This window comes from Aspergillus wentii (genome assembly GCF_001890725.1).
Source record: "Aspergillus wentii DTO 134E9 unplaced genomic scaffold ASPWEscaffold_1, whole genome shotgun sequence".
Classification (NCBI taxonomy): domain Eukaryota; kingdom Fungi; phylum Ascomycota; class Eurotiomycetes; order Eurotiales; family Aspergillaceae; genus Aspergillus; species Aspergillus wentii.
Genome location: NW_024467832.1, coordinates 1,010,495 through 1,031,030, shown reverse-complemented (window position 1 = coordinate 1,031,030; position 20,536 = coordinate 1,010,495). Strand labels below are relative to the sequence as shown.

The window sequence follows — 20,536 nt, the reverse complement described above, 5'->3', positions numbered from 1 at the left end:
GCACCTCCTTGCCACAGATATAGTAGTTAGTACCTAGTACTTGATGGTAATCTGTTTGAATTATCTGGACAGTCTAGAGATATCCATTCAATTCTTTTGAAATCAATATCTATCTTCCTTTCCAACCCATCAAGCAAAAAGAAAGAAAAAACGAAAAGAAAGTAAAGTTGAAGCTGTGGAAACAGATGACGTCGACATGTGCTTCAACGGGTGTGACAATACGTGACAATACACCAGGTCTGTCCGAAACCAGTAATCCTCACTTTCATGTGCTGTCATATGCCATAAATCCCATGTCTACATTCGAATGACAATGCAGATTTGAATCCTTTGTCATTCCCAAGAGTAATATAGGTATGCATGATATCGCTTCTCTTCTAATTAACATTCACCCCTTCTCCCAAGAAAATGGGTTGAAACTCAGAGTCGGTTGAACGTACTTCCATCAAGTCTGCATGGATGTCAAGACCCTTTATCCATCCCCACATTCAGTATTTTACGCCTTCTGTTACAGATTGATTCAATATGAACTCATCTGATGAAGCTGAATGTATATAGACTCAATGGCACATGCAAGAGACATATTAAGTAGATATATAAAAAACTTGTCACAAGATCATCCGTATTGAGTAGTCCCACTGAAGATACTGCAGTATATCATATTGCATAGCATCACAAGTGACTTGCACATGCAATCTAACCCAGTACAAATAATACTTCCATCTATCAACTGGAATTCCTTGGATATAACCTAATGTAACAAAGTAATACTATCTTACCTAACCATCGTCAACCTCGGCAGTTCACCAGCCAATCACAAGCTACCCCGTCACCTTACTCTGATCGTCTTTCTTCTCATCTTACTACGGATACCATTAGATCAGACAGATACCTTGGCTATCCCACTACTAATTCTATTAGTTATTGTATTATTCCTGCTTTCTGGTATTATTGCATGCTTGTATTCCTGTATCCATGGCTGTAGTGAGGTACCTTAGTTGACTGTATTCGCAGACGAGAACGCGCTCGGGAAATTAAGGAGCCTGATATTCGTTCAACCCGTATTATTGTCGATGTCTCGATAATCATCGTCAGTATCTTCGATGCTCGTCGTCAGCTTTTCTCCTACATGTTCTGCCCGTAATCATGTCTGCCTGGGGTGTGTATGGGTCTATATCACCGATATTCGGATGTTGGCCGAAATGGGGGGTAAGGTGGTTGATGAAGGCGATGATAGGTCGGGTCGGGAATGAATGCATATTTGGCGCTAGACAAGTCATCTTGAATAGGAATCGGGACTCTTATGACTTCTGCTTTCTGGAGGTTGTATTTGATGTATTTTTTGCTATCTATATATCCCCTGAGGTATGTAGGTAGTGGGAGTGGGCTATCAAATTTCCATGTACCATTTTAGACAGTATGTGTTGATTTTCACTCTTCTTTCAGTATATCAAAGTGATGTCAATATTCAAGAACAAATTTCAAAAAAGACTAAATATCAAACCTGTCAGCTCCATGTGCTTTTCTCCACCATTTTTAACCAAATCCATCTCAAGTAAAACATGCTTCAAATGCTATCATTCAGAATTTCTCAACTCGTTTAAATCCAATTCACATATTCCAATGAAGTGCTGCCTCTACAGATCAAGGATTGCATCGCGTTTGGCATCCTGCGCTGCAATTGCATTGCTGTATGTCTCGTACGGGGTAATGGCTCCAAGGGCACGTCTCATGTGTGCATTGAGAATCTCCAGGCCATACACATAGCTGGCATTAACCCAGCCGAACCTGCAGTCAAAGTTAGCAAAGAGAACTGACACCCATAGATTGATATCTTACCCTTCTCGAGCAACACCCTTGAAGTCAACACCTTGGTTGCCGTATTCTGCGTCAACGCGGTGAGGATCAATCGGCCGTGTAACGTCATACTTCTCGACCACGACTCCGTTGAAGTCCACAAAGGCTTTGGTGATCATATACAGCCACTTGTACGCCAAGCGTTCAGCCTCTTCCTGATAACCGTAGCGCAGGAATCCGGTCCAGGCGAGCATCTGCTGAGGCGCCCATCCATACGGGAAATCCCACTGTCGGTTGGGCCTATCCAACCCAATAGCTCCTCGGGACTCCTCCGTTCCGGACACGAGGCCGCCATAGGCTTCGAATCGAGGGAGCGCCCTCTTTACCATCTCAGCAGCTTGTTGTGGAGTAGCAAGTCCTGCCCACATCGCCCAGAAGGTGGTTGCACTTTCATATGTCGAGCGCTGCTTCTTGGCCATGTTGTAGTCGAAATACATTCCTCTTTCCTCATCCCACATGTGTGTGTCCATTCTCATCTTCCTTCTTCTAGCCCGACGGTCCCATACGGACGATGACTCAAATTGGACATCCTTGGTTGTCGCCGTTCGGAACTCAGGAGGAATATCTAGCCTATCTTTGAAGAAGGTGCGAATGATCCTAGCAATATCCACCTCATACTTGTACAGAAGCGAGTTGAGATCAACCGTGGCGAGGTCTGCACAGATTTTCTCGAGACGGTAGCTTGTATCGTGGCCAGATTCTCGGACGGATCTATCGTGTGCAAAATAGTCGTCAAGCTCTGGCTCTACCACTCTTCTATCGTTATAGGCGTCGACAAACTCCTTGAACGACATGCCATGCTTTTCGGCATACGGGTTTAGAATGTGAGTGAAGTGACTTGGTTCAGTCTCTGGAGGCACACCCATTCCTTCTGGGCAGTATCTCGAAAAGCCAGTCCCTTGGTCAAACCGTGGAGCTGCGGTCCACACGCTATAGTACTCCTTGATGGCTGCGAGAGTCGCGTTTCGGAGGAATTCCAAAGAGTCCGGCTCATTCTTGATTCGGTCATATACACGCAAAGCCATATCGGTCAAAAATGGCGGCTGAGAGCGTGTTAGGTAGTAGGACCGGTTGGCATTCAGGATCTTCCCGTAATGCTTGATGCAGAAGCAAAAGTTGATCACCATGGCCTTGGCTAGGTCAACCCGGTTGCTGACAATCAAGCCCAGGGATTCCATGTAGCTATCCCATCCGTAAAGCTCGTTAAACCGACCTCCGGGAACGACAAATGGCACACCGATAAGTTCGGTTTTCATCGTGGTCTCATTGAGCTTCTTTTGCATCGCCAAAGCCAGAAGACCTGGCTTGCCGTTAAGATTTTTCACATACTCTGGAGTAATCTCAGCGTCTAGCCATTGCACATCCAAGCGAAGCTTGGGCTGTGATTTGGCAATTTCGGTGTAGTACTCGAACTGTTCAGGGGCACCCCTCGGAACGTAGATACGAGGTCGTGGGTCATCAGTCCAATCCTTGGGGTCTTTGCCCGCAACCTCGATATTAGAAGCATCAATCCTTCTGGTCAGGGCATCCCAAAATGAGAGCTTGATGAGACGGGAGAGACGTGAAACAGGATTTTCACTCAGACGAGCTTCGTCCAGAATGACATGCTTCCGGCCGTAGTCTTTCGCAACGGTAAGTTCCTGTAGGAGATTGGAGAGCATGTATGTGCCTCGTACATCGAACTTGTTGTGACCCGATGACGCTGCGGTTCCGACGGAAAGTGTCTAGTTCTTATCAGCGTCCATCCGAAACGACTTGTCCCTAGGCAATGAACCCTCGACGCACCTTTGGTCCCACATCCTCAATTGTAATCTGATGGTTTCTATCAGTGTCCTCCCTCTCCAGCAAGCTATGAAGTGTCGCATCGACATCGATAAGGAACTTTCGGGGTTGGGCCGGAACCTCATCTGTTGGCCATGTGCGTCAGTCATCATGCCCCTCATAGAATCACCTGTTTTCTGAAATACGTACCATGACTGCCCCTTCTCAGAGGAATCTTTCCTAGGTAGTCCTTGATATCATCCTGGTTAAATGTATTGAGGCTCTATCGTACGAGAAGCTTAGCTGGTTGTGCCTTATCTCAAACCACCCACTTTGGGTACATACCGTTGAAAAGGCACGTCTGCGGCGGTTGATCCGCGAGGCCGAGTCCTCCTCCCCATAGTAGATCTCCGGGATGGAAAAGGGGTCGATAGAGCCCGTCCGTTTGTGCTGGGCGTTTGACGAGCTCATCGTCTAATCGACAGTCGGTGAGTGAGGGGGATCGATCGTGGGCGAATACGACGAAACGGCTAAATTCAGCGGGCTAGATCGAGGGCCTCTGGCTAAATGCAGAGATAAGACTGTTTTTTTGGTGGGAGGTACCAGCTGGGATTATCTCAGATTTTAATCGCAACTCGAGGGGTCGAGCACTGGAAGGTTTTAAGTAGAAGCAAAAAAGAGGTGAGTGCACAAAGAAAGATGGCGCACCACGCGAATTATCTATTGGCCACACTCCCGTGCGGTTACCACAGATGCAAAAGGAATTCCGCGGTGTGACCACCCGCGAAGACTATTGAATTTTGTTTGTAAAAGAATGAGTAAATATAGATTGGACGATTAGAGCATGTAAGAATAAATTTGTGCAGCATTGAAAATATTGGCGAGGGACTGGCAGAAGAATAGCTGTTCCGGATTCGAGATATGACGGCATAGAGAGCTTATGATGTCGCCGCTCCACCCGGCGATGGCCCATTGCCGCCATCCGATGCTTGTTTTACGATCAGTTTTTTGTCAGACGCGGGATGGCTGGCAGTGGCTTGTGTGATCATGAGATACTATTTTAATTTATTTAAACAGGGGGTTTCAAAAAGTATTCACATTGTTTAGTACTGCAAATCCCACGATTTCGATATATTCATGCCAAATGCCGACCTAATACCACCACGGTGATACAATGAATATGAAGGTTATTTTGTGTCATATCGCCTGACCTTTACCAGCTGTCGAATGGATGTCTGATCAGAATGTCCAGCATCATGTCCAGGACTAGGCCCATCATCCTCGACGAGGCGTTCGTTGGGAATTAAAATTGACCGATCGAGTTGATATGGCAGGCCGCGATGACGACCCCGAATCATCATAGCGCAGATGACTATCTTACTGAAGATGGAAAACTGTCCACTCAAGGAGGTCGTGACGGTGGGATATCCCAGACTTAAACCCACGTTGGCGCTGTACCTGTGTAAGAAAGATAGGCTGTTAATCTAAAGATCGGGGGATACGTACTATGCTGACACCACTTCAAAGAAAATCGAAAAGACGGCGAATCCCTGCCATGAAGAGTCAGTCTTGTTCGTAACTCAAATTCGACGAAGAAAACAAACCGGTTCTGAAGGGTCCATGATCCGGCTTTGCTCAGCAACACAGATACAGAATATCCCAAGAAAAATATACCACAAGTCGAAGCCCAGTTGATTCCGCATATGCGTCACAACATAGGACGTGCCATTGTTTTCGTCCGTGTCGTTGTCGACTGAATATATCCCCAGTGCGTTTTCTTCATAAGTGTTGGAAGCTCGAACACTAATGGCAATGGGAAAGATGGAAATGTACATCATGACCAAGAGACTAATCTGAACAGCGGGGTTCACATCAGCAAGATTGAACGACGATGTCCCTGTATGCCGTGATGATGCTGCCTGGAAAATTGCCGCAACTATGCGTCGTCCAATAGAGAGATCATTCACGGCAGGGTTTTCAAGATCAAGAACCACAATCAAGAGCACATCGACAAAGTTCAGCACGAAAAGGATCCCAAAAAGAACCCAGGTGGGCCGACTGCGGAAAAGTAGCATATAACAGCGACGAGGATATTCCAGGAGAAATTTGAGTGGCTCTTTGAGTGATGATTCTTTTGGAACGGACTTGTATATGATCCAGATGATGAGGCGTAGAAAGCAAGGGTACAAGGTGTGTCCAGCATAGGCGAGAAAGCTCATGATTAACATGGGAAAAGTGGCATCATGGAATGAGACCATCGAATCAGGCGTGAGGGTGAAGCCCAGATTATCCACCATTGTCTGCGCAGAATAAATGCCCCTAGACGCCAAAAAATGTTATTATGAACCTCATCGGTCACCGGGATAGACTCACCACCAGACATGGCTCTGTCCACATTCCTCAAGATAAGAGCGATACTTGGGGTTGGAATTTTGTATCCAAGGAACCAGGCATATCACTCCTAGCAGATGAAGACCAAAGAAATAACCTATCCCCATCAGCTTGAGGGGACATTCCGTGAAGACAGAAAACGTACCAATGACGATCTTTAACAGCAGTTTGAGACTTCGATACTCTATCCCACCTATCCTTTCCCGGTCTTCAGCAGTCAAGTTATGGAACTGTGAATTCCTGCCGAGAGTCGCTTGTGAGGACAGTCCTGGCAATTCTGAATTCCGGGAGAGTGAGACAGCAGGCCGAAGAGCTGGTCCTTGAATATGACTGCGAGTGGGACCAAGCACAAACATGGATGAAGCAACACGTCTCAGAGATACACTTCTCGAGATGCTAGGCCTGTCTTTCAATCGTGGTCCACCCGAACTCGCAGTTGTTGTCTCGCGGCTAATGGTCTTTTCGATTTCTGCTCCTGACGAAGTAAAGTTAATGTCAATTTCATCGAAGATTTCCTGGTGATGCTTACCATCTTCGCATCTTCCTTGGACTTCAACTATCGGATACCCTAATAGCTCATCAGTATCATACTTTTGGTTCGATTAATATCGCTGGAAAGCTACCTCTGTCACGTTCCCTGGGTGGTGGTATATAGAGAGCCTTAGATTCATCCACAAAGGAGATATGCCGGTCATTATTTGATCTGTCAATCTCGATACTGTCTTCGACTGGGGTTTTTGTGTGATTTTCTCCAGACACAGTCCTTCTGCGGATTAGCAAGGTTCATCAAATATTCGAATGGTAGATGGATGCACATACTGATCATTGTCTGATATGGCATTTTCTGGTATATCGTGGCTCCTTCGACCTGAGCGCCTCTCTTCTGTATGGGCTGGATCGCTTTCGGTTCTGTTTGCTTCAACTTCCCCATTCTCCTTATCTCTCACCTCGGACGCCTGTGGATGCGGTCGAAGGAGTGTAGGAGCTGTTCATTATCAGCAAAGCCCAAAGCATCAAAAAAGCCAAACAAACCGATCTCTTTTAGTCTCTTCTTAAACCAGTAGAGCCGTACAACCACCACGACGATATTGACAAAGGTAAGGTTAGCCACGAGCGGAACGAAGTATATAAACAGTTGTTGATATAATTTCAATTGCTTCACATCGACACTGTCCAAGACAACCTGTTCAATAACCTTCTACATTAAGATGATCAATCAAGGAAGAACCCACGTGTTGAGCCCTGTCACAGTGGAAGTGCTAACTCCGAAGAAATAAGCATCGGCTGCACTCAAATTCCCGTACGGATAGAGGATAACCAGGCCCAGGATCCCCAAGAAGATAATATAAGCATCTGGTACCATAGGTTAGAAAAGAAAAGCCTCAAATGCTGCTCCGGGATTGGTGGCTTACAATGCAAGGTTATGAAAGTCACTGGTGGCTTCCACATGGTTTGTTATGTAGATCCTTTTTCTTTGTGCAGCGGAATCGATAATGCCAGGGAAAAGAACATAAAATAGATAAAAATAAAATGAGCTGATAGATGAAAAAATTCAGTGGATTTTTCACACTTCACTACTCTCATCAATTGTCTTGACGAGCTCATCCTGAACTTGTTGTATGTGATGATAAATCAATTTCGACTTGGATGAGGGATTTGAAAGGACCAATGCGGAAGAAGGTGATGAGAACCCCACGCGAGCATCAAAATAACCAGATGCATCATTTCCACATGAGCAATGCATGTGTCAAGGATTTATCTTTTAGGAGCTTGGATCTTGCCTTCTTCTATCAATCAGAAGGCAACCTTTAGATCTTCGCATTCAGCCACCACCTGTACTACCACACGTGGTCGTCTGAGGACGATCCTGAGCACGATGAAACAGTAAACTCCTGAGATTTTCATGCAGATACGAGATCACCTGTGTAAGATGTCCGTGAGCAGTGCTAGGCTTTAAACTTTCAAAAGACAGCCGCTTATTGTCGCTCACAGCACGTCATACCATGACCCAAAGTGCATTCACATACTGGATTTGCTTTAAGATTGACAAACATAATCTCCCAGTCGCAGTCCGTGTAGTCATACACCATGGCAAATGAAGAGACAATGGAAAGCTTAGGTTAGTATGTATCGACGATAAGATGGACAAAAAAGCAAAAGCCAAGCTCCAGATTGTTCGTATAATTATAGTCACAGAAAGCATGCTGCAGCACATCCTTGCAGATGTGATAACAACTTAAATAGCAGCAAAACTATACCCTATTTGGCCATTTTCAGTGGAATCAATCGTATTGCCTATCGCTTACAGCTTGGAACCAACGACACTTCCACCATCTAATGTGATTGTCGCTCCATTCACATACGAGCCAGCTCGGCTGCTCAGGAACAAGCAAGAACCTGCGACATCCTCGGGAGTACCAATACGACCCAATGGAATACCCGCCTCGATACTCTTTCTGTGAGCCTCGAGAGTGGCAGCCATCATCTTACTTTCGAACGGGCCACAAGCCAGCGAATTCGAGCTAGAAAACACGAAGGTTAGCCAAGACCATGGAAACTAGCTGGTAAGAGGCACACGAACGTTATATTTCTTCTTCCAAGGTGGTTTGCAAGCACTCGACTAAGGTGGTGCAAGCCAGCCTTGCTAGCGCTGTAAGCAAATGTCTCCAGGGCCGGGACTCTCAGTCCATCAACGCTTCCGATGTTGATAATACGGGAGGGATCGTTTGGTGTAGCTGCCTTCTCCAAGAGTGGCGTGACAAGTCTGGTGAGGTCAAAGACCCGATGGAGGTTGAGTGTGAGGACTCGGGTCCAGGCAGAGGATGGGTATTGATCGTAGGGGGCGCCCCAGTTCGAGCCGGAGTTATTGACAAGGACGTGAAGTTCTGAAAGCAGCAAATTAACTCGAGACCTCTTTCAATGGGCATCTCAACACCACTTACTGCCTTCTCTCTTTGCAAGCTCCTCCGCCAACTTCTGGCATTCTTCTTCCTTGTAGAAATTGGCTGGGATGGCATGCGCTTTGCCCTTGCCAAGCGCATTAAGTTCTTTTACCGCTTGGTCGCACGCCTTTGCATCTCGAGACGAAATATAAACAGTGGCGCCGTTCGATACAAATCCTTCGGAGATCATGCGACCGATGCCTTTGGCTCCGCCGGTGACCAGCACCACTTTGCCCTACAGAGGCCATTAAGTTAGCGGAGCGGATCCGGCTGGAGACCTGGACTTTCAACCTACCTTGACATCAAAAAGCGACTGTGAGTCCATGATATCACTATTATTATTTCAGGAAAAGATAAAGAACAAATCCACAAAAAAAATAAAGCAGGATCAGTCAAGTGGATGTAAATGAACCATGTTGGAGAGGAGCCACCAGCAACTCCTCATATACCTTCGATGATGGCATACCCGACTCCCCGAGATTACGCAGTGAGGGAAACGTGCCGAGGCATGCGGGAGTCGGAGTACTATATAGTCCGACGGGTGACGCCATTCCTGTTTGGGATGTAATTAGGGCATGTCAGAGAGGGTTTTGCGGGGCAGCTCTTCTGCTAATCCCACCTGTTCTGATCGTCTGTTGTTGTCCCGAAGTGAACAGGTATTTACTCACTGGTGTTTATAAACCTTTTGGTCTGTTGCATTTATCTTGGACTCTACTTCCTTAACCTGCATCGTTTGAATTTTACAGTTGTTGATTATCTTTTCCCCGTGCAAAATGGAAGAATTGCTGGCCAAACACCGAAAAGAACAGAAAGATGTCCAAGCGCGAATTACGCAGAAGAAAAAGTCTGCCACCAAGAAGACCCGCAAAGGCGTGAATGATGAGTGCGAAACTCTTCAACGGGAGCTTACTGAGCGGCATCAAGCAGAGATTGCGGCCCTGAATGGCGAGCATGCCCAACCAGTCGATGGCTTCGAGGACCTTAGTCTCAATGAATCGGGAGAAGGCGACGGAGCTACAGGTGAAAAAGATACAAATGAGGATCTGGAAAAAGCGGACAAAACCCCCGATACGAATAATTCTTCAACACCGGAACCGGCCCCTGCCGCACGAGGTAAGAAACCGAATCGACAGAAGGCCCGTCTTGCACGTCGCGCGGCCGAACAAGCGGCCCAAGCAGATATTGCCGCCGAGGAGGCTTCAAAACAAACAAACCATCGTGGAAACGAACAGGATGTTATGAACGGTGTTTTCAAGCAGTTCGATCTGAGCGAAATTGAGATCAACCCAGATGGACACTGTCTCTACTCAGCCATTGCCAATCAGTTGGATGAGTCAGGGATCGGTTTGACGCCTGATCCTAAGAGGATTGCCCTGCAATCTACCACACAATCTCGCGTGGATACCGTTACCTCGCCGAAACATGATGGATATCGGGCGGTCCGAGCAGTGGCGGCAGATTTTATCGTTGAGCACAAGGACGATTTTGAGGCGTTTATGGAAGAACCATTTGATCAATATACTCGGAAAATCAAGCTTACGGCAGAATGGGGAGGCCAATTGGAACTACTTGCGATTTCGAGAGCATACGGTGTCAACTTCAACGTCATCCAAGGAGATGGTAGAATCGAAAAGATTGAGGCTGGTGACATCGAGGAATTCGAAGAAGAAGAGAGGCAAAAGAGGGTGTTTTGGCTGGCATACTACAGACATACCTACGGGCTTGGGGAACATTACAATGCCCTTGTGAAGAAACCTTAATAAATCTCAAAGATATACAGAGATTGTCTTTCAGAAGATAATTCCAATGGATTTTCCAGCGAGTGACGATATTACGATCTAATTGCGTCGACGCCACACCGACACGCGATCTTGGATCACTCCCTGTTCATCTTTCCCATTTGCATGCGTCCGAGCCGGCTGAAAATGTGCGACTCGCTCAAGACCGCGCTCACTTGATTCTCTGAGAGGATTGTTTTTGGCGAAGCCCTGGGAGTCATAGGGAATATCTTCGCCCGGGTGGCTCAGATGTTCCATGTATGCCTCCGAGGATAATCCGTATGGCGGGCCCGGCTTCAAGGGATCTTTGTGCCTTGGAAATTCGAGGCAGATCAGATTGCCAACAGGCGAGGAGGTGAGAAGCTGAGTGTGTCGGAGAGCCCACATTGGACGCATCGATGGACTCAATGCGCAAAGGAACTGCAATTAAATACCAACAAAAGTCAGCCAGGATATTTCGTGGGAAACCATGCATTTAAGAAGATAGACCAAAAGAGCGACAACAATGGGTTGAATTACCGAATAATCATAAATCAAATCAAATTGATTGAACGATAGGTTCAATTTCTCCAACCAGTCATTCTGGAAGAAATCACCCTGCACAAAGATAATTTCTCCCTGACCAACCTCTGGATCTCGAACAGGATATCTGTGCCCATTAATCGCCTGCTCCGACTTGCAAGCCTCCACTCCGGCAGCACTATATTCAAGACCATAGGCATCATAGCCAAAGCTGGCCAGAAGGAGAACATCAAATCCTCTTCCACAGCCTGGCACCAGGGCCTTTTTTCTATACGTCTTGTCCTGTGCATGGACAAGTGGACCCCCGATCGTCGATCGTTGTTGGATTAAGGTATCCTCGAGGGCTGGGTTGGGAGAACCCTTATCCCAGGGAAGAGTGTCATTGTCCCAGAGCTCAGCCCAGCCTTTGAGGTACTGGTCGCCTTTGTACTTGGCCAGGGTATCGGGGCCGATGGTTTCGTACAGAGGGCTACCGGCTAACAACATCTTAAGAATAAGCACGTGGAATACAGATTAAAGTAAATCGATCGATCGAATACGATTGCAATTTGATTGCGTGATTTGAATACTCTATGGCTAATTTATATTTTCTGCGTGGAAACATGAAGATGCGGTCAGGGGGATCGTGTACAACTCATCGTACGTCTAAAGGGCAGATCCGTGTACTCTGAGTAGAGCCACGTAACCCGGCGGTACACAACTTTGTTTGCGTCAGCCTTGAATGCATTCGACAAGCAATTCGTATTTACTACACCGCGTCTAGCCTACGACAGATCTGAAGCTGAGATCCCCGCTGTTCTTAAGCTTGGAAAAGCCCCGAGTTTCCCCACGTTGTTATTGAATCTCTCCATAATTGCTTATATTGGCTCTTTTGCCCGTAGTACATAACTAGATGTGCTGTTTTACTAATAAACCCACATGTCTGCATTCTACATATATTATACTAGATAAGTTAGTCCTATTATATTTCTTCCATATACTTGTCTCCTAATCCAAATAGAATGGTTTGATACTGTAACTAATAACTATATCCAAGTACCCACCGTGAAATGCTTGACCTCGGTAGGCTCGGTTCGAGATTGCAGAGCGGAAAAGACCGCCCCCAGCATTGCCGACACCTCCAACCAACGGATACCGGCACGTTGGAGGGCGCTAGAAGAGGTTTCATCTGGCTGTTTGGATGGGCGATCGTCGCAGGCATGTCAGAGATTGCGAATCAAGCATCATTAATTACTACCAGTGTGATATATCTTCGACTGGCAATGATGAGGGCAATGAGTCAAGGTACCTGGTAGTGTTGCTGATGGCGAATCTTCGGGGCGAGGATTGCGATGGACAAGGACCATTAATAATGACGATAGACTGGATGTCTGGAAAAATATCCATGAGTGAATCTGATGCCATCCGACTATTGGTTAGTGTTGAAAAATAGAAGGAGCAAGTGGGGAGTGACTCCATATCCATGCCTGCCTGAAAGATAACGTTCACTTGGTGTTCCCCTTCTCTTCTTTCTTTCTTTCTTTCTTTCTCTTCAGTTTCTCTCATATTCAAATTGTATCTTACCAGCGTATGGGACTTATTATCGTCTCTTTATCTTCACTACTTATTAACCGCGCTGCAAGACTTGGATATATCAGTCTTACCGGCTATCTTTCGACGGCTCACATCATTACTGATCTCCAAGCCCTGTCTCTTGTCGCTTTCGATCCCAATGTCACAGAAAGAGATTATTGACACCATTAATCACTAATCATATTCTATCCACCTCCAGAGGCGGTATCCATCTTACCGTGAAGCAAGTGTATACAAAAATGTCCTCGTCCGATGTGGAGAAGGCGAGGCCATCCTATCCTATCCCAGCTGCAACCAATGAGTCAGTCGTGCCTCACAGAGAAGACTCGGACACAGACATTGACTTACATTCCTTGTCCCCGGACAGGAGTCCACCAAATGTGTATGAAGAGAAAGACCAGCACGGGCCCGTCACCTCTCACTACCCCGATGACTATGAGGCGGCGATAACCGTGCCGAGATCAAAGCGTAGAGGGCTTTTTGGTCAATTTACTCTGCTGGCAGAAGTTGAAAACCCCAAGGCCTATGCTCGAAACCGAAAATGGTTCATCACCTTCATTGTCGCGGTCGCAGGTTCCACGGCGCCAATGGGGAGCTCAATCGTTTTCCGTAAGTTGACGCCGTTTGGCTCAATATTCAATTAGTTCGGCCTGTTGACAACCGATTAGCGTCTCTGTCTCAAATATCCAAGGAAATGCATACAACGACTACAATCGCTAATCTAAATATCTCCTTGTACATGCTTAGTATGTCCATTTTTCCATTGTGGTGGTCATCGTTCAGTGAGAGGCTGGGTCGACGGACAATATATCTCATCTCCTTCAGCCTTTTTGTCGTTTTCAACGTCCTCTCTGCCGTTTCTCATTCCATCGCGATGTTGATTGTGATGCGGATGTTGAGTGGCGGTGCATCTGCATCGGTTCAGGCAGTCGGTGCTGGAACCATCGCAGATATATGGGACACCAAAGAAAGAGGTCGTGCCATGGGTATCTTCTACATGGGTCCGATGTGTGGTCCTTTGATAGCCCCCATCGTCGGCGGTGCTTTGGCCCAGCGCTGGGGTTGGAGAAGCACCATGTGGTTCCTCACCTGTTTCGGCGCAATGACCGTTCTGTTCATCTTCCTCGCGCTCCCTGAAACGCTATCGAAACCGAAAACTTCTGTTGCAGAGACGGGTGACGACCAATCTGAGCCAATCGGACGTCGGTTGAGTCGAGTCTCTTCCCGGCAAGTTGTCCAATTCACTACGAGATGGCTCAAGGTCCTGAAGATGGTTTTCTTGGACCCCCTGAAGATCGTGTTGTATCTGAAATATCCTGCGGTTCTCTTGACCGTCTATTATGCGAGTATCACTTTCGGTTCTCTCTATGTGTTGAATGTAAGCGTTGAACATACCTTTGGGCAGAGCCCTTATAACTTTTCCACCATCATTGTTGGATTGCTCTACATCCCCAACTCGCTAGGCTATGTCGTGGCCAGTGGTTTTGGGGGCAAATGGATGGATAACATCATGCAACGGGAGGCCAAAAAGGCGAATCGATACGATGCAAATGGCAATTTGATATATCGACCCGAAGATCGTATGCGCGAAAATGCTTGGCTGGGAGCTGTTCTTTATCCTGCAGGGCTGATCTGGTATGGCTGGACGGCCGACAAAGGAGTCTTTTGGCTTGTTCCGATGATTGCCAACTTCTTTTTTGGCATAGGCTCTATGCTCATCTTCAGCATGGCGACTACGATGTTGACGGAATTCATGCCGAAGAAGTCTTCTGCAGGGGTTGCACTTAACAACTTTATGCGAAACATCTTGGCCTGTGTTGGCTCTTTGGTGACAGCTCCGCTCATTGATGCCATAGGCAACGGCTGGCTTCTTACTATTGTTGGTCTGCTTGGCTTTGCGAGCAGCTCAGTCCTCTTTGTCATGAAGGTCTATGGCCCTCGATGGAGACAGAAGATGGATAGAGAGTTGTCATGACGGATTTGCTTTTTGGATTATATTCCGGTGTCATGGTCTGCGCGGACCTTTAATATCTCGGGTTTATGCGGATTAGTAGGTCTATTTTTACCCATCATGGTCACACAGCGCTCAATCCTGGCGAGGTACTGCGATGGACTGTAATGAATCTTGTGATGAGTCTTTTCTTGATGTGGCATGTTGTTAGTATTCTGTCTTTGACGAGCATACTGTATCTTAGGCCCTTTTGCATACTGTCATTGTTTCTGGGGTTGGAAGAGGTCTGGATGAAAGAGAAGATCCAAGATTATGCTTGAAGATACCCAAGGCCAAAAAGTGAAGTTATTTTTAGCGATAATCGAGATCGATCTGACGATGCCAGATGTGTTTGGTATGCAGCGTAAGAGTGGTACTGGGACGGTGCCTAATGAGCAGCAGCCCGTAAGATGAAGATTTGATACCCAAGCCTGACACTGACAGCTCTGATGGCTGTTTCCTGGGTTTATTCTGAAGATAAAGTCTGTTTTAATGGCCACGGTGGCTGACAAGTGTCTTTGATGAAACAAAGAAAGGATCCAGAAAGGCGACAGATATGGGGGAATCCAGCTGTCTCGCTACTACATAGTGCTATAGTAGATGTACAATCCACCACCAACAAACATGTGGGGCATCAGGCCTTGACAGACGATCATTTTCTGAATGCTGCCGTCTGACTGGACAGAGGACGGTCAGATATTCTGCTGATTTCCTTTTGCTTCTGGATGGAGGGAATATGATGGATTCCCGCCATAAACGCATTGACGGTCAGCGTGGGATGATTTGATTATGGACGGCATTATTTTGGGCATTATTAGAGGGAGACTAAAACTGAGGCCACGAATGATATAGGATCACCGGATCAGCGTGGATATGATGGCAAATAAACCATAGGCATGTTTGATACATGGGCGGAACACTGCATTAGGTTGTGCGATGGTTATAGGATTTGCAGTAGTAGTATGTAGTAACGGATTGCAACGGATGAAGATCCATGGAAGAGAAAGAATGGAATTCCCCTCATTCGGGCCGCTGCAGTGGCATCCATGGTTTTGATCCAGGGGTGCGTTTATCCACAGTCTGTTGGTTGTATGTATAGTATTTTTGTTGTTATGCGGTCGAGTCTTCCCATTGATCATGGTGATGATCAATCATAACCCCAGAATTGGAAAGAGGGGGAGAGAATTCCCTGATATCCATCCATGAAGCCATTCAGAGCCATTGAGTGTATACCATTGGTTGCATCTTAGAACCTACATTAGACCATGGTGGACGCGTGTTGTAGTGGTAAATAACAGGATGTATGCATTGTCGACGAGTTGCCATTTCTCGATATGCCCGATCAGGCTGGATGGGAATATCAAACCGCGATTTATCGCCATGATTTGTCTCTGTTGACTGACTCTAATTATCTTAAAGCTGCTCTCGTCCAGTTGTTGTTCACCACATTTGCTGTCGGTATCTGTCAAAAATACCAATACGTATCCATACCAGCCATTCTTACCGCTAGTCCCACCGTGGATGCCCCGCCAGCCAATCAGCGCCTGCCAGAACAGCAGCGCATTGAAGCTCGCCTCACCCGGTTTGGCTTCTCTTTCTCTTGTCTTCTCTTCGCTTTCTCTCCCTCTCGCTCAGGTCGCACGCGGTCCGTCCTGCAATCCGACCTGTTCTCCTGCATCAGTATTTTTCCATTCCATCTTCAATTCACCATTCGGATTCAGTATGCAAGACCAGGACGTTGTTTTCCCCTCTTCTCTGATGGAAGGAAGGGGGGAGCAGCACTGATCCAATTGGAATTTCTCTCGAAACCCAGTGATCTACTCACTAGCTGCTGAATTGTTCGGTCTTGAGAAAAAGAGAGGACCCAGTCGATTCTGTGGAGACCTGTTTTTTTCTTGCCTCTTGCTTTTTGCTTCATTTTTCTCTGGGGCATATTGACACAGGTACGGGGAATATGACGATGTATTGAGGATCAGAAACTGGGTCCCTGCATCCCATTTGCCGCCGTTGTCTTGTGTGTTTCGGTGTTGTTGGGCAGAAATTTCTCGTCATGCATTATTATTATTATTTTTTTATTTTTTTTTTTTTACTCTCCGGTCTCGTCGCTGCATTCGAACGCCTCCCTGGTGCTGTGCTTTGCTTTGCTCTATCTCTTGCTCATCTCATCTCTCTACCACTAATTGATTCAGCCTTCGCTTCTGGTTGGCATTGATCGATCGCATGGATCTTCTCTTTTGTCTCCTGATACGTTGCTCACTGTTGTATTCGCTCTCCAACTAACAAATCAACTAATCAATGCAGGCCAGGCAAAAAAACAAAACAAAACACCAAAATTACTGCGCAGTGGCACCACCCCCACCATCATCCCAGCCCCATATTGGTTCTTCCCAAAGTCCTAGATTGCACTGCTTCACTATCTCGTCCAACCCGGTCCCCGGTCTCCGCTGCCCACTGCACTTCCTGCAGAGGGGAAAACCGTGCTGCTTTTCTGCCGGCCCTAGTCATGCCTCTAGGGCTTCTCTCGACATGTCTATCATCCACCAGGCCCGTGAGACGTGGCCCAATGATAGCAGATGCCGTTGGGCAGGTTCATCAATGACGTCCCGGGCCCCGAAGAAAAGCTTACTGTTGCTCAACCTTTGGTCCCATCGACCTGGGTGGCGGACGAACGACGATACGTTGCCTCGCTTTGTTTGGCGGGGGAGAAACGGGGGGATCTCATGCTTCGATTTCTTCTCCATGTCCATATTTCGGTCCTCTAATACATCAATCGTTGCTCTCGTCTTTTTCCTAGTTTCGCTCTTTCCAAATAATCCCTCGTCTATTGTCGCCTTCGTTTGGCATCCTTTTTCTCCCAAACCTCTTTCTACCCTATCAGCCCTGCCTAGATCCTGATAGGCACATGTCATATTTCTCTCATTGATCTATCTATATTTGATTCATTGCCCTCCCTTTCAGCATTGTTGAGGCCCTCTTATAGTTTAATGATACGTCATTAACCGAGGCCATGGGTAAAGGAGGGAAGAAGAAGAACAATAAGAATAAGAACAATAACACCGCCAATCGAGCCCCGGTAAACAATAACGCAGCTGCTGCCCCTGCTGAGCCTGAGCCCGTCCCCGAAGCGGCGGTTGAGTCCGCAGAAAATGGAGCTACCACAGTATGCACAACTTCCCAAGTTTGAATATCAGACATTCGAGCGTCAATACCAGACCTTCGACCGTCATACCTTGCAATCTTCGTTTTATCCTGTCAATGATTCCTCTTCTTCCGATCTGACGCCCGATAATAAGGATCAGGACAACAACCCCGCCGAACCTGCCCCTCCCGCTGAAGATGCCCCAGTAGATGAAGGATCAAGTAGCCCCCCCGCCGAGGCCGGAGGTGAGTAAAACCTACAACTTCTTTTCCTAACTCCTCTGGAGGGATGTGGAAGACTCAATTCTCTTCCTCTCCCAAGAGGGGAGAGCGGGGATCTATCTTTTTTGGGTGTGTCGACAATGATCCTTACTCAACCCCGTCGCAGATGAAGCTCCGCCTGCTCCTGACGCCGACGCCGCTGAACCCGCCGGTGACCCTCCCGCGGAATCAAACGAGGGAGATGCTCCGCCCGCCGTAGAGGGCGAAGACCCTCCCGCTGAAGAACAACCCGCTGAGGAGCCCCCCGCCGAAGATCCTCCTACTGAAGAACCTGCCCCGGCAGAACCTGCAGAGGAAGCCCTAGCAGAGCCCGCAGAAGAAGCACCGGCAGAAGAAGCACCGGCTGAAGAAGCTCCCGCTGCAGATGCGCCGGCTGAAGAAGCACCGGTAGAAGAAGCACCGGCTGAAGAAGCTCCCGCTGCAGATGCGCCGGCTGAAGAACCTGCTCCAGCTGAGCCTGCAGAGGAGGCTCCCGCTGAGGAGCAACCTGCAGAGGAACCCCCTGCCGAAGAACCTCCCGCCGAAGAACCTGCTGCTGAAGAAGCTCCAGCAGAAGAACCCCCAGTAGAAGATCCTGCTCCGCCAGAGGAGCCCGCCGGAGAAGTCCCCGCCGGAGAACCCGCTGCTGAAGAAGCTCCCGCCGAGGAAGCTACCGAAGAACCTGCTGCTGAGGAGGTCCCAGCCGAAGAAGCTCCTGCTGAAGACCCTCCAGCTGAGGAACCTGCTTCCGAAGATCCTCCCGCTGAAGAACCTGTCGCTGAGGAGGCTCCAGCCGAGGAACCCGCTGCCGATGAGGTCCCAGCCGAAGAGGCTCCCGCTGAAGATCCTCCCGCCGAAGAACCTGTCACCGATGAACCTGCTGCTGCAGAGGAAGCTTCCGCTGAGGAAGCCGCTACAGCGGAAGAAACCCCGGCAGAAGATCCTCCTGCAGATGAGCCCGCTGCAGCAGAAGCTGAAGAGGCCCCTGCTGAGGAAGTTCCGGCTGAAGAACCTGCTGCAGATGTCACAGAAGAAGCTCCTCCTACCGACGAGCCCGCCGCCGCAGAACCCGAACCCGAACCAGTAGCCGAAGAAAATCCAGCCCCAGAAGAAGCTCCAGAAGAGGCAGAAGCACCAACTGAAGAGACTCCTGTTGAGGAGACACCCGCGGCTGCAGAGGCTACAGAGGAAGCGCCTGCCGAAGAGCCCGCTGCGGAAGAAGCGCCTGAAGCACAGGCTGAAGACCTACCGGCAGAAGAGCCAGCTCCTGAAGCTGTAGCTGAAGAGGCTCCGGCTGATGAACCGGCTGCGGAACCGGTTGTAGAAGAGGTAGCAGATGAAACCCCCGCTGAAGAAGCTGTCCCAGATGAAGAGCCAGCTCCTGTGGAGGATGCCCCGGCCGAGGAACCTGCCCCCGAAGAACCCGCCGCTGAAGAGCCCGCTCCTATCGATGAACCTGCTGCGGATGAAGCCCCTGCTGAAGAACCGGCTCCTGCGGATGAAGCCCCTGCTGAAGAACCGGCTCCTGTGGAGGAAGCTCCTGCTGAAGAACCTGCCCCTGTCGAAGAACCTGTCACTGAAGAAGCGCCTGCTGTTGAAGAGCCAGAGGCTCCTGTTGAAGAGGCTGCCCCAGCTGAAGAGCCAGCTCCTGTGGAGGATGCCCCGGTTGAGGAACCTGCTCCTGAAGAGCCTGCTGCTGAAGAACCCGCTCCGGTCGAAGAACCCGTCGCTGAAGAAGCTCCTGCCGAGGAACCTGCTGTAGAAGAGGCAGCAGAGGAAGCCCCCGCTGACGAACCCGCCGCTGAAGAACCTGCTCCCGTCGAAGAGCCTGTCGCTGAAGAAGCACCTGCTGAGGAGCCTTCTGCTGATCGAGATATTGATCTTGCTGAGGCTGCTCTTGCTGCCGGTACCGGTGCCGTTGCCGGTGGAGCCATCGCCGCTGCACATAAACCACGCAGAAAGAAGAGACGGTCCCCCAGTCAAGAACGTGATGAGCGAGAGCGACGCCATTCGAAGAGCTCCTCTGATGGTCAGCGATCGCAGCCCCAATCTCAGAAGAGCGATCGTGGCATTTCCAGTCGATGGAGTAGGTCGATTGAAGAAGCCAAACGACAACGCGACGAGAAGATGCGACAGGAGGAAAAACGACTCAAACAAAAGGCTCGAGCCCTGGAGAAGGAACGGATGGCCGTAGAGCAGGAGAGGGAGCGGATGCGGGCCAAACGAATCGAGCGCGCTGAGAGGGAGAAAGAGGCCATGGAGACCAAATCAAGACATCGCACATCCGAGCACTCGGGAAGTGGTGAACGTGAGCGTGAACGCGA

General features: G+C 48.4%; 9 protein-coding genes across 9 annotated transcripts; 4 read left to right on the top strand and 5 right to left on the bottom strand.

Annotated features, from left to right (window-relative positions):
• Positions 1 to 1,198: 1,198 nt before the first annotated feature.
• On the bottom strand, positions 1,199 to 4,267 carry ASPWEDRAFT_33761 (alpha,alpha-trehalase). The gene is made up of 5 exons (XM_040833855.1): positions 3,964 to 4,267; positions 3,829 to 3,901; positions 3,643 to 3,764; positions 1,840 to 3,581; positions 1,199 to 1,788 (listed from the first exon to the last, which is right to left on the bottom strand). Exons 1-5 carry the CDS (start codon positions 4,087 to 4,089, stop codon positions 1,638 to 1,640), a joined length of 2,214 nt encoding a protein of 737 aa, XP_040694059.1. The 5' UTR covers positions 4,090 to 4,267; the 3' UTR covers positions 1,199 to 1,637.
• A 548-nt stretch (positions 4,268 to 4,815) lies between these two features.
• On the bottom strand, positions 4,816 to 7,879 carry ASPWEDRAFT_730879 (putative potassium uptake transporter; the record flags this gene model as incomplete). Its single annotated transcript, XM_040839280.1, has 11 exons — positions 7,422 to 7,879; positions 7,242 to 7,362; positions 7,042 to 7,178; positions 6,829 to 6,994; positions 6,633 to 6,712; positions 6,155 to 6,577; positions 5,992 to 6,106; positions 5,223 to 5,937; positions 5,125 to 5,168; positions 4,886 to 5,070; positions 4,816 to 4,853 (listed from the first exon to the last, which is right to left on the bottom strand). Exons 1-11 carry the CDS (start codon positions 7,456 to 7,458, stop codon positions 4,816 to 4,818), a joined length of 2,061 nt encoding a protein of 686 aa, XP_040694058.1. The 5' UTR covers positions 7,459 to 7,879.
• A 5-nt stretch (positions 7,880 to 7,884) lies between these two features.
• ASPWEDRAFT_206124 (short chain dehydrogenase/reductase family) lies at positions 7,885 to 9,500 on the bottom strand. Its single transcript, XM_040832280.1, has 4 exons — positions 9,247 to 9,500; positions 8,952 to 9,186; positions 8,591 to 8,894; positions 7,885 to 8,531 (listed from the first exon to the last, which is right to left on the bottom strand). The coding sequence occupies exons 1-4, from the start codon at positions 9,274 to 9,276 to the stop codon at positions 8,312 to 8,314; spliced, it is 789 nt and encodes a 262-aa protein (XP_040694057.1). The 5' UTR covers positions 9,277 to 9,500; the 3' UTR covers positions 7,885 to 8,311.
• Positions 9,501 to 9,724: 224 nt separating this feature from the next.
• ASPWEDRAFT_166453 (deubiquitinase OTU2) lies at positions 9,725 to 10,711 on the top strand (the record flags this gene model as incomplete). Its single annotated transcript, XM_040829993.1, has 1 exon — positions 9,725 to 10,711. The coding sequence occupies one exon, from the start codon at positions 9,725 to 9,727 to the stop codon at positions 10,709 to 10,711; it is 987 nt and encodes a 328-aa protein (XP_040694056.1).
• On the bottom strand, positions 10,379 to 11,853 carry ASPWEDRAFT_33751 (putative thiol methyltransferase). Its single transcript, XM_040833854.1, has 2 exons — positions 11,249 to 11,853; positions 10,379 to 11,149 (listed from the first exon to the last, which is right to left on the bottom strand). The coding sequence occupies exons 1-2, from the start codon at positions 11,735 to 11,737 to the stop codon at positions 10,790 to 10,792; spliced, it is 849 nt and encodes a 282-aa protein (XP_040694055.1). The 5' UTR covers positions 11,738 to 11,853; the 3' UTR covers positions 10,379 to 10,789.
• Positions 11,854 to 13,524: 1,671 nt separating this feature from the next.
• Positions 13,525 to 15,154, top strand: ASPWEDRAFT_33749 (uncharacterized protein). Its single transcript, XM_040833853.1, has one exon. The coding sequence runs from the start codon at positions 13,698 to 13,700 to the stop codon at positions 14,796 to 14,798; it is 1,101 nt and encodes a 366-aa protein (XP_040694054.1). The 5' UTR covers positions 13,525 to 13,697; the 3' UTR covers positions 14,799 to 15,154.
• Positions 15,155 to 16,050: 896 nt separating this feature from the next.
• ASPWEDRAFT_206070 (uncharacterized protein) lies at positions 16,051 to 17,017 on the top strand. Its single transcript, XM_040832277.1, has one exon. The coding sequence runs from the start codon at positions 16,148 to 16,150 to the stop codon at positions 16,646 to 16,648; it is 501 nt and encodes a 166-aa protein (XP_040694053.1). The 5' UTR covers positions 16,051 to 16,147; the 3' UTR covers positions 16,649 to 17,017.
• An 824-nt stretch (positions 17,018 to 17,841) lies between these two features.
• Positions 17,842 to 18,247, top strand: ASPWEDRAFT_206693 (PE repeat family protein). The gene has a single exon (XM_040832281.1). It carries the CDS (start codon positions 17,960 to 17,962, stop codon positions 18,203 to 18,205), a length of 246 nt encoding a protein of 81 aa, XP_040694052.1. The 5' UTR covers positions 17,842 to 17,959; the 3' UTR covers positions 18,206 to 18,247.
• Positions 17,999 to 20,242, bottom strand: ASPWEDRAFT_206086 (uncharacterized protein). Its single transcript, XM_040832279.1, has one exon. The coding sequence runs from the start codon at positions 20,144 to 20,146 to the stop codon at positions 18,290 to 18,292; it is 1,857 nt and encodes a 618-aa protein (XP_040694051.1). The 5' UTR covers positions 20,147 to 20,242; the 3' UTR covers positions 17,999 to 18,289.
• Positions 20,243 to 20,536: the final 294 nt, after the last annotated feature.

What these genes read in the sequence shown, in the direction of transcription:
- ASPWEDRAFT_33761 (XM_040833855.1), bottom strand. Translation starts at nt 4,089, where the DNA reads ATGAGCTCGTCAAACGCCCAGCACAAACGGACGGGCTCTATCGACCCC. An exon ending in GCAGACGTGCCTTTTCAACG is followed by an intron (nt 3,902 to 3,963) that starts GTATGTACCCAA and finishes CTCGTACGATAG; the next exon opens with AGCCTCAATACATTTAACCA. An exon ending in TTGAGGATGTGGGACCAAAG is followed by an intron (nt 3,582 to 3,642) that starts GTGCGTCGAGGG and finishes GATAAGAACTAG; the next exon opens with ACACTTTCCGTCGGAACCGC.
- ASPWEDRAFT_206124 (XM_040832280.1), bottom strand. Translation starts at nt 9,276, where the DNA reads ATGGACTCACAGTCGCTTTTTGATGTCAAG. An exon ending in AGTCGCTTTTTGATGTCAAG is followed by an intron (nt 9,187 to 9,246) that starts GTAGGTTGAAAG and finishes TGGCCTCTGTAG; the next exon opens with GGCAAAGTGGTGCTGGTCAC. An exon ending in CTTGGAAGAAGAAATATAAC is followed by an intron (nt 8,532 to 8,590) that starts GTTCGTGTGCCT and finishes CGTGTTTTCTAG; the next exon opens with CTCGAATTCGCTGGCTTGTG.
- ASPWEDRAFT_33751 (XM_040833854.1), bottom strand. Translation starts at nt 11,737, where the DNA reads ATGTTGTTAGCCGGTAGCCCTCTGTACGAAACCATCGGCCCCGATACC. An exon ending in ATTTGATTTATGATTATTCG is followed by an intron (nt 11,150 to 11,248) that starts GTAATTCAACCC and finishes ATTTAATTGCAG; the next exon opens with TTCCTTTGCGCATTGAGTCC.
- ASPWEDRAFT_33749 (XM_040833853.1), top strand. Translation starts at nt 13,698, where the DNA reads ATGTTGATTGTGATGCGGATGTTGAGTGGCGGTGCATCTGCATCGGTT.
- ASPWEDRAFT_206070 (XM_040832277.1), top strand. Translation starts at nt 16,148, where the DNA reads ATGCCCGATCAGGCTGGATGGGAATATCAAACCGCGATTTATCGCCAT.
- ASPWEDRAFT_206693 (XM_040832281.1), top strand. Translation starts at nt 17,960, where the DNA reads ATGGAGCTACCACAGTATGCACAACTTCCCAAGTTTGAATATCAGACA.
- ASPWEDRAFT_206086 (XM_040832279.1), bottom strand. Translation starts at nt 20,146, where the DNA reads ATGGCTCCACCGGCAACGGCACCGGTACCGGCAGCAAGAGCAGCCTCA.